The sequence below is a fragment of the Mus caroli genome, unplaced genomic scaffold (genome assembly GCF_978045245.1).
Source record: "Mus caroli unplaced genomic scaffold, Mus_caroli_1 scaffold_11, whole genome shotgun sequence".
In the NCBI taxonomy this organism is placed as follows: Eukaryota; Metazoa; Chordata; class Mammalia; order Rodentia; family Muridae; genus Mus; species Mus caroli.
Window position 1 is genome coordinate 64032673 of NW_028227266.1, and position 11038 is coordinate 64043710.

Here is an 11038-nt window from a genome sequence, read left to right on the forward strand (position 1 = left end):
GGCTAAACACTCAAATATATGAGCCTATGAGGCCCACTCTGATTCAAACCACCACAGTATACCTGTGCACATATATGTGTGCAAGAGTTTGTGTGCATGTGGGCTTAAGTGTGCTTACACACATTCCAGTGTGCACATGCACTTGCTTATAGGCCAGGAGACTGTTGTTATTTCTCATCTGTATACCTTTTATTTTTCTTCCTGAGAAGGGGTCTCTCCTTGGCCCGGAACTCTCCATCTAGGCAAGGCTGGCTGGCTAGGGAGCTCTGGGTACTTCCAACATCTCTGCCTCGCCAGAACTGGGATTGCAAGCCTATGGTTCTACATCCAGATTTTTAAGGTAGATGCTGGGGGGTTAACTCAAGTCCCTGTGCTTCCAAGGCAAAGATTTTTACCAGGTGAGCTATCTACAGTCCCCCTCATTACTTTTTTTTGTGTATATATATATATATATATATATATATATATATATATATATTTAAACATAGGCTCTTGAGACAAATTTAGGGCCTTCTATTTGCAAAGCAAGCACTTTACCAACTGGGCTATCTCCTCAGTTTTGCTTAAAATTTTTTATTTTTTATTTTTATTTTTGAGACAGTATCTATGTAGCCATGGCTGTCCAGGAACTTGCTATGTAGAGCTCTATCTTCCCCTATCTCCTGAGTGCCGGGATTAAAGGTATATACCACCACACCTAGCTCTTGCTTAAAATTCTCCAACACTTAAATAAGTCAACTTAGGGAAAAATGCATGAACATCAAATAATCATTACTATACATAAAGACACTTCTGAAAGAAGGGGCCGCTCTCCACGAGCAACAGTCAAAGTGTAGAGAGCCAGTCCAGCAGGCCCAGCAGAGACAAATCTAGAGTTCACTGAGTTGAGAAAGAGCCCATGAGCTGACAGACCTTACTGCTATAAATGACATGTGTTCAGTATTGGTCAGGAGGCATGCATGATCAAAGAGGCAGTGCTCTGGCTGCTGGGGAAAATGTTCCATCACCTGGAATTAGAGTCAAAGGAGCCCAGTGGGTCCCTAACAGCATCACTTTGGGGGCTGAAGAAATGAATGCAAAAACGTTTGCCTAGAGTCCATAGGATACAAATGTCAGAGTTTATTGTTGTGATTCATCAGACTAGACTAAAAGGCTAGACAATTCCACACTCCCAAAGGCAACTTATTTCAAGTTTGGGATACACATCAGGGAAGAGGCATGCTCAGGAAGTACCATGCCAAGGCTGCATTCTCGACTTCTGAAGCCAGGGTTTTCTATGAGCCTTAAATCCTGGAGGATGGAGACTATACCGGACCATTGAGATATTTACCTGGGATGTGGCCAGGCTGTAGTGCTGAAGCAGGCATCTGTAACAGAAGCTGGGTCTGGGTATTGCTTTTAAGATGGCAGCTGTTTAACAGCACCTGTCAGTTAGTAGCAGACCCCTAACTAGTGGTTCTTGTAAGACTTCATTTCATTCCGCAGGCAAGAGGGTGCCTGGCTCAGTTAAAAGTATTGGACCCCTACGCCTTCTATCTGCAAACAGGTATGGCTGCATATCCAACACAGAGATCAATGAGCAATGCTGGCAGCCAAGTCAGGAAAACAGGAGCTGGCTCAGCCAAGCCTGCAGAGAGGAGGTGGGTATGGAACTGACAAAGAGGAAGAGGGATAGCACTGTAGGCTCAGGGAATGGCCACAGCAGAGATTACAAGAGAGGTGGAGCCTGTGGCACATCTATGAAGGCATGCCCTGAGAGGTCAGCAGGGCTAGGCTCCATCCACCGTAAGTAACCGGAAGTCAGGAGATTAACAGTCTATGGTTACAGTGATCACAAAAAAGATAGGTCAAGGATTTACACCCGGGTACTCCCTTTCCATTCCAGTCCTTAAAGCTACTGTAGGGAACCCTTGCTCCCTCCCACCTTCTTGCTTCAGGCTCAGCTGAGTTTCTTTTGCTATAATTTAGTCCAGCCTCACTGCCGAAATGTCTCCATCTTCTGCTGTTCGGCTTAAAAAGGCTGGAGCTTACCAAGACCCTGTCTTGTCCAGCCTTCCCCCTCTCTGCTCCTGAAACGCTCAGACTCTGTGATCTGAAGCTGTTCTTCCAGGCTGACTGCTTCAGTATTCTTCTTACTGCACGGTGTGTTGTTTGCTTTTTAAAATCAGCATGGTGCTGTCAGCTTGTGGGTGGAGGCAAATTATGTGTAGACCTGTTTTCTCATCCTGACCTTTGTGTTAAGAAAGCTGGTATTGTCTTCAAGCTTCTCTGTGCCACAGCTGACAACAACAGGCCAACGTTGTATTGACATTTTGTGCCTGCTAATTAGCAGATTGATTTAACATCACTTAACCCACTTCTAGCTAGAAGTATAGTAGCTATAGCTAGACTTGTATTCGCCTACAAGTCTGGATTGTTCAAATTGTAACCCCACCCATTTCCCTGAGATTGTGACCCACCAGCTCTCAACAGAGCCCAAGAGATTTAAGGACCCAGGCACCTACGTTGCTCAGGGCTTCGTGGACACCTGAAAGCAAACCTGAGTGTCTTAATAGGGAAAAAAGAGTTCCCAAGAGCTCCCCAATCACACAGCCAAGGCTCACGAGGACACCGCCAAGGCTCATGGAGACTTGTGTTATCTTCTGAAGTCATTCCAAGCTCACAACTCTGGCAGTGCGGTGGCCACAGGTCCAGTAGTGCCAGGAGGCAGCCGCAGAAGGAAGGTCTGTAAAGAGCCAGGCCGAGGAAAGCCAGCCTTTTCCCTGAGCAGCCGCCAGGTGCCATCTTCAATGGCATAGACCAACGTGGATACACGGTTGACAGTATAAACGGTGTCCCCACGCACTACAGACGTGAAGAGTGCTCCCTTGCTGTTGACAAATTGGCCAGGTAGCGACGTCCACTGGCCTGTGACCAGGTTGAGGCAATCGATGGCACAGTGCAGGAAATCATCGGAAGGTCCATTTCGTACTACATAGAGACTGTCGCGATGGGCCACCATAAAGTGACCGTAACTCTGCGAACGACACAGTTCAGCCACCGGCAGCCACTTGTCCATTTGCACCACATACTCGACAACGGCAGTGATGTCTGCCGGCCTCCACAGGCACACGAAGAGGCGGCCACGTGCCTGGGCACAGGGAGCCCCTGTAGCCGGCTGTGGCAAGTCCGCCACGAAGCTCCAGCAACCTGTGGCCGGGTCATAGCACTCCACAGAGCTCATGGGTGTCCTCTGAAATTCGCCACCAATGGCATAGAGGCGGCCTTCGAAGCCAGCCAGTGCCATATCATAGCGCGGTTGGTGAGGACTGGGGAATTCGCACCAGGTGCCACCCTCTGGGTCGTAACAGAAGCCTAGCTCCACTACTTCCTTGCTGGCACCACACACGCCACCCACGATGTAGAGCTTGTTGCCCAAGGTGGCCACACCCGCCAGCAGTGTGCTGGCCTCCAGGGGCAGCGCGGCCAGCGTGCGCCACGCGTCCTCCTCCTCGTCCAGGAAGCACATGGTGCGCGACGCATCCTCTAGGAAGCCCGGTGTGGGCGTGTGAGTGCTCACCGCCACGTAGGTGCTGGGTCGCAGCGCCGCCACGTAGGCTCGAGCCTCGGGCAGCTCCAGTTGTGCCACCAGCTCGTGCGATCCGTCGCGGATAAAGAGCGCAGCGCTGTGGAGCACGTCGCTCAGGCCGAAGGCGGCGGCCGCGTCGCACAACAGCGAGCAGTTGTCCGACGTGACGCTGTGCTCCAGGAAGCGCGCGAGCGCGGGCGCCTGCAGGAACGCGGCGCACTCCACCGCCTGCAGCAGCTCGTCGTCGGCCGCCAGCGCCGGCCGCTCTCCGCGCAGCACCCGCAGCGCCGTGCCGAAGCCCGCGGCGCTCAGCGCGCCCAGGCGCACCTCCGCGGCGCGCGCCTCCCGCATGCCAGAGCGGAAAAGCCCGCGGAAGAAGCCACAGTGCTCCACCAGCAGCGACTGCTCCGCCTGGAAGAGTTGGCCGTCCACCCACACCTGCACTGGGACCTCGGGGCCTGGGGACATGATGAGCCAGAGGGGCGGAGGCTGCGGCCGCTGGGGGGCCTAGATTTGCCTGGGGCCACTGACTCTGGGGCTACCCCGGGGCGGGGAGGGAAAAAAAAAAAAACTTCCCTGGGGGTTATAAATACCTTCCTGGCTAAAGATAGGATCTGCTCATGTGATGTGGCCCGCAGGCTTGGATAGCCTCCGGGCCCAGAGGGCATCTGGACACCTGTGTGGTCATTCAGTTCCATTAAGAGACTAGTGACAGGGCCAAAGAGATGGTTCAACAGGTTCTTGTCTAGAAGCCTGGTTGGCCTGGGTTCAACCTAGAACCTACATAAAGGTTTCGGAAGGAGGAACCCCCTTCACAAAGTTGTCCTCTGACCGCTGTATTCACGCCATGGCGTTCATCCCACCTCCACAGAGACTCAGATAACTTTTTTTTCTTTTAAAGAATGAATTCGGGCTGGTGAGATGGCTCAGTGGGTAAGAGCACCCGACTGCTCTTCCGAAGGTCCGAAGTTCAAATCCCAGCAACCACATGGTGGCTCACAGCCACCCATAATGAGATCTGATGCCCTCTTCTGGAATGTCTGAAGACAGCTACAGTGTACTTACATATAATAAACAAATAATAAATAAATAAATAAATAAAATTAAAAAAAAAAAAGAATGAATTCTGGGCCCTGCCAGGCCTGCTTGTAAAGATATCATATTTAACTGACACTGTACCAAGCTGTGTATACAACACATGTACCTCCTTGGCTCTGTTTCCTCGCCTTTAAAATAGGGCAAATAGAAACATCTATACACAGTATTAGGACAAATTCCATAAGGGTTCTGAATGAGGCCTGGAGAGTTTATATGACTTGGCTAAGGTCTTTCCGATGAGGACAAGCATTCATCAGCTCAAAGGAGTGGGGAAGGCAGGTTGAAGGGAGAGACCAAAGAGGACCAAATTGAATGGGCAGCCCAGGGATCTCAGATACATCTGTGCTTATGCCTGCTGGATAGCCCAATCTATTCCCATTTTGCCTGCATGTATGTAAGTGCATCACAGACATGCCCTGGGCTTGGGTGCTGGAAGACGATCTCAGATCCCTTGGAAATGGAATTGTGGGAATGGAAAAGAAAAAAGAAAAGAAATTATGGGAATAGAGCCCTGTCCTCTGGATGAAGAGCAAGGGTTTGCTCTTTTTGTTTTGTTTTGTTTTTTTTTTTTTGATTTTTCGAGACAGGGTTTCTCTGTGTAGCCCTGGCTGTCCTGGCACTCACTTTGTAGACCAGGCTGGCCTTGAACTCAGAAATCCGCCTGCCTCTGCCTCCCAAGTGCTGGGATTAAAGGCGTGCGCCACCACGCCCGGCTCAAGGGTTTGCTCTTAATGTTGAGCGGTCTCCGCAGCTCCATCTCAGCCTCTTTTTTGAGCCCTTTCCTTTCATGTAACAGAGCATCCAGTAAGCCCTAGAGGTGGAAGCTGCCCCTCTTTTGGAATGGAAATGGGAAGCTAGTATTTGGTTTTCACTTGCCTGACCCCTCTGTGGCTGCCACCATGGGTGATACGTACTTTGACTCCTAACCCTTGCGACATTCATGAGTAGTTACTCTGGCCCTCTGCCCAATATCCTTGGTGAATAGACAATCTCCACTTACTTCACAGCAATACTGTGAGCTGGATTTCTTTTCTAGACCACATCTAGTATATCCTAAGCTGGCTTCAATTTTGCTGTGTAGTAAGGATGACCCTGAGCCTCCAGCCTCCATCTCCCAAGTTCATGTTCCACTATGCCCAGTTTATGTGGTGCATGCTAAACAAGAAGTCTGCTTGCTGAGCCACACCACACAGCCCTGAACTAGATGCTGCTAACACCCCCATTTGCTAGACAAAGAGACTAAACTAAGAAGGGGTTTACCCCATGACCAGCAGGTGGCAGACTTGGGGCCAGAATGCACCCGGTTTGTGTATGTGCCTTAACAGTGCTGCCCTGGTCCCTCCTGGGCAGAATTCAGGGCAGTGAAAGGAACCTCAGGTTCACGAATTCCCAAGAAGACCTGGTGAAAAGTGTGAGAAAGAGATCCTGCCCAAGATCTTGCAGCTTGGGACAGACAGCCCCAGGCCCTCCTGCAGCCCTGGCACTTTTCCAACTGTCCACAGCTTTCCTGGTTGACCATCTAATACTCGGTCCCAAGATGTCAGATGAGAAGGAGTTTGATGACTGCCTTTTCCTTCCACTTCACTCTGAGGACCAGGCTTTGATAGGATGGTGTATCCGTGTGGAAAGTGTTCATCTGGGTCCTCGTTTGGGGATGGTGGTGGAAAAGCTATCCATTACCAAAAAGGCAGCAGGAGGAGGGTAGGAGACTTCTCTTCCCTGTTAGGACACAGACATAGACCCCACAGATAAATCTGCAGACCCACGGCAAATGTGCTTCCCTTAAAACACACTCTAGTTCACCCCATCAAAACAGGCCCAGGATGTGGGGACCACTTGTGTGAGCCTGGGAAGCCGGAGGCCTGGAGGACACTGCCAGAAATATCTCAGATGCTCTGCCCCAGGGACCAGGCAGGAAGAGGGGAAGGAGATGGGGGTGGGGTGGGCAGAAATCCCATGAGTACTATCCCAGGCCCTCTGCCAGTGTCTCTCCTTCCTTGAGACCAGACATTGGCTGGAAGGGCCCAGAATGTTCCAGGCAACAGGTATGACAACCCTTTCTTGGGGACAAGTGGACACTGTAGTGTCAGCTCTTTACCTGTATCCTTGTTAGGCCTTAGTGACAGGCAGAGTGTCTGGGAGGCGTCCAGATGAAGGGGGCTTTTCCTCAGTGTGGGACTTGACTGAACTGTCTACTGGCCCTATAGGCTATTCCCCTCCCTAGACTGGCATCATCTCTCTACCTGCCTAGCCTTGGGTCAGAAGGGAGAGGGGATAGAGAAAGCAGGTTGTCAGGCCAGGGCTGCTGCATAGTTGCCATCAGCTAGCCTGTTCCTGACACCTAGCGGAAGACAGGCAGAGCCAAAGAGAACCACCATAGGCTTCTCCTAAGAGCAGGAGACAAACACCACAAAACCCTTCTAGACGGACGTTTATTCTCCAATCCATAACCTCCCACTTCAAGACCTCTTGAGTGGGTGGAGGCTCATGCACACACCCTGTTTCCACCTTCCACAGCCTGATGATGGGGAGGGGTCCACACAGGGTAGAGATCATGGTTCTGCATCTGAGCTGAGGCTTTGCCCTTTGGTCCTCCTACCCTCAGGGCCCCAGCGGGTGGTGTGTACAGCTGGGAGTTTCCTCCTCTCAGATCCTGAGTGGCCCTCTGGGAGATGGAGAGGACAAGGAACCGTCTTGGCTGTGGGCAGCCCACAGAGTTCCCAGGCCCTGCCTGATCCTTGTCTGACCTCTAACAAACCCCCCTCTCCAGTTTGTACTCCAAACACTGAGAGAGATGGGGGTAGGGACAAAAGGCAGGCAGGCATCAGGCTCTGAGCCTTGGAGGAGCACAGACCTAAGCCTTATTTGTATCTGCAGCTACATGGTCAGCACCCAGTAGGGTCTTTACCACCCCTCCTTTTTTTTTTTTAATTAAAAAAATGTTTAAAAGATGTATTTAGGGGATGAAGAGATGGCTCAGTGGTTAAGAGAACTGACTGCTCTTCAGGAGGTCCCGAGTTCAAATCCCAGCAACCACATGGTGGCTCACAACTATCTGTAATGAGATCTGATGCCCTCTTCTGGTGTGACTGAAGACAGCTAGAATGTATTTATATATAATAAACAAATACATCTTAAAAAAAAAGATGTGTTTATTTAATTTTTAAAAAGATTTTATTTATTTTATGTATGAGTACACTGTAGCTGTTGCCAGACACCAGAAGGCGGCATCGGATCTCATTATAGATGGTTGTGAACCATCATGTGGTTGCTGGGATTTGAACTCGGGACTTCTGGAAGAGCAGTCAGTGCTCTTAACCACTGAGCTATCTCTCCAGCCCTATTTATTTAATTTTTATGTGTATGAATATTTTGCCTGAATATATGTATGTGTACCATGTGAATGCCTGGTGCCTGCAGAGGCCAGGTGTCAAATTCTCTGGGACTGGTGTTACAGATGGTTGTGAGCCACTAGGTGGGTGATGGGAACCGAGACTGAATCTTCTTCTACAAGAGCAATAGGTAACTGCTGAGTCACCTCTCTAGCAGGGTCTGTTCAGTGGAATCCTGAACCCCAACCTATTGGAATCCCTAGTGAGCCACGGGAAATCCAGATTCTGTCCCAGAAGAGCACTGCCTGATGGGAGGAGATATAACTCTTGTCTTGGGAGAAAACACCCTCTGGTCTGATGGTGGAACCTCTTTCCAGCTGTAGTGAAGACGGTACACGGCAGGGCAGGGAATACCTTGCAGCTCCCGGAGTTGGGAAAAGGATGCTTATCTGGGCCTTCAATGCTCTGTGACCACCAATTTGCCAAAGCTACACAGCCTCTCCAGTCCTCAGTTCCATGACTGTGGAGTGGGATTTGCCAATGACTTCTAAGGTTCTACTAGGTTTTGATAGTGTGAAACACCACAGAGCAACAATAGAAGGCATGTTGTGCCGTGACCCAGGAGATGTCACAGAGTTCCCCAACAGCTTAGCTCTATGTGTAATTGCTTGTGGGTATCTTGGCACCAGGAAAGACTTACAAGTCCTACACTCCTCACCTGTTCATCCCTTACCTACTTTGCACATCTACTGAACACTGACCGCATGCCCATTGCTGGGCCCAACAACGCAACCTCCACATTTTGAGTGTCTGAAGTCCTCTATAAGAGCTTTGATTGAAGGGGCTAGACAAGAAGAGTTGAGCTACTTGCCCGAACAGAGTAACCTCTCTCTTGAGCGAACCTTTTCGTTTTGCGACAGGCTCTGACATAGTGTAGGCTCCTCCTGTTCTCCTGATCTCGTAAGAGAGAATGAACTTGAACTTCTGATCCTCCTGCCTCCAACTCACACCAGCTGGACTTAGAGGCCTGTACCATCAGTCACTAGAGTTTACTTGGTGCTGGGTGGGGACTGATTCCAGGGCTTTGTGTGAACTGAGCCCCAGCCCAAGACAGACTCTAAGCAACTCTCCTACTTCACACAAACTCAGAAGTGGTAAACCTCTCATCTGCTAGACCTGAGCTGGCTCTCCCTTGACCTTTGCAGCACTCCTGCAACGAGACAAGTTTTCTCCTCATGGGCTCCATCTGGAATGTCTGCACAGGACTTTAGCCAGCCCGGGGATGTGGCTACAAGGTGGCTCCTACTTTGCCAACTCAGAGGAAACCCCTTATGCATCAGCTGCTCAAGCAAGTCTAGTCTGAGGTATAATGTAAACAAATCCCTCTGGTACCTCACAAGCGTTATAACAGCTGGTTTACTGTGAATCCCTCAACAGCTAGACCAAGTCAGAATTCACATCCTGGCCAGAAAAATGTTTTTGTTTTGTTTTGTTTTGTTTTGTTTTGTTTTGTTTTGTTTTGTTTTGTTTTTTCTTGCTTAGGAGGGACGCTGCCATCCTGTTTATACCCTGGACCCTCTGCCTGCTGGCCAGGTTTCCATGTTTTTTTTTTGTTTTGTTTTGTTTTTTTTCTGGCTGGTATAACAGGGCCCCCCAGAACTTAGTCAGGCCCAGACCTTAACAGAACTGACTCCATGATGGAAGTACCATATTCAGGCCACAAAATGCGGCTCATATAACAGCACCACCTGCCCAAACAAGAACAAAGACCTGATTCATCAAAGCCCATAGTTCTAGGAAAGTCTCTAACTGCTTTTCTGGCTTCTGTAATTCTGATTCTGGCTAACTGTTCTTGCTAACTGATATGTGTCAACCTGGGAAATGGTTCTGTGCTGAAAAGCTCACCCTGAGAAAGGCCCAAGTCTACACTGGGATCCCAAACACCCAGTGTAATTGCTGCCTAACTAAGACTAACTAAAGACTTTCTATTGGCTTAACAGCTATGGGAGCAGGTGGATTCCCCTCACAGTGGGTGAATGGGTGACAGCTCACCATTATGGTCCAGGAACGGGATGGAGCTAGTATGCCCTTCCCTCTCCAGCATCAGTGTTTTCCAGAATACAGGCCTTCAGGGTTCTAGAATTTACTCAGGCCTGCCAAAATCACACCCGAAAATTTTGCATTTATCTGCCCATTGGTATTTATAGACAGGGACATCAAAACCCAAAGAAGGGCTGGTCCATTGCTGCTATTGTGTTGCAAAAAAAAAAAAAAAAGAAAAAAGAAAAAAGAAAAAAGAAAGAAAAAGAAAAGAAACTCAAAGAAGTGGGTGATTTGCTCAAAGTTATCTCAGCAACTAAGCTCTTGTGCCCTATCTCCAGCATAACCTGATCTGAGACCCCAGGGAATGACCCCTACTTCATCAACCTCACCACCAAGCTCAGAACTGCTGTCCACTCCAGAACATAGAAGACACATTCACATTTTACTTCTGTCTGGGAGAAAAAGTATTCCAGGATGGATTAGATTTCTGGAAGTCAAACCTGTAGAAAGTTTTACGTTTTAGTGGCATTTATCAATTATACATAATAATGAGTCTTGATGTGACATTTTCACACATGCATCTAATACATTTTGATCATATCCACAGCCCCCATACTCCCTCTCATGTCCCTACCACTCACTTATCCCCTTCTTCTTCCCAATTACCTTCCGTTCAATTGTCATACTTTTGATTAATTTTTGGCGAGCCAATGAGTTCAATTAGGATTACTTACAGGAGCGTGGGTGAGGTGTTTTATGTTTGGTTTGAGACGGCCTCACATGTAACTTAAGCTATCCTGGAATTCACTAGGTAGCCCAGGTTGGCCTCCAATGCACCACTGCCGCAACCCTTCTTCAGCTTCCCAAATGCTGGGACTAGAAGCATAAAACACCTGGCTAGGTTATGGAGTCTTAGCAAGGGGCACAAATCCTTTGTCCCAGGAGCCTGAGTTCTGCAGCGATGCTACTTGGAGTCGCCCATGCAAAACACAGAAGA

The 11038-nt window shown here is 49.2% G+C and overlaps 1 protein-coding gene across 1 annotated transcript; it reads right to left on the minus strand.

Annotated features, from left to right (window-relative positions):
* Nucleotides 1–1118: 1118 nt before the first annotated feature.
* On the minus strand, nt 1119–4036 carry Kbtbd13 (kelch repeat and BTB domain containing 13). The gene has a single exon (XM_021171221.3). It carries the CDS (start codon nt 4034–4036, stop codon nt 2660–2662), a length of 1377 nt encoding a protein of 458 aa, XP_021026880.1. The 3' UTR covers nt 1119–2659.
* Between the last annotated feature and the right edge of the window lie 7002 nt (nt 4037–11038).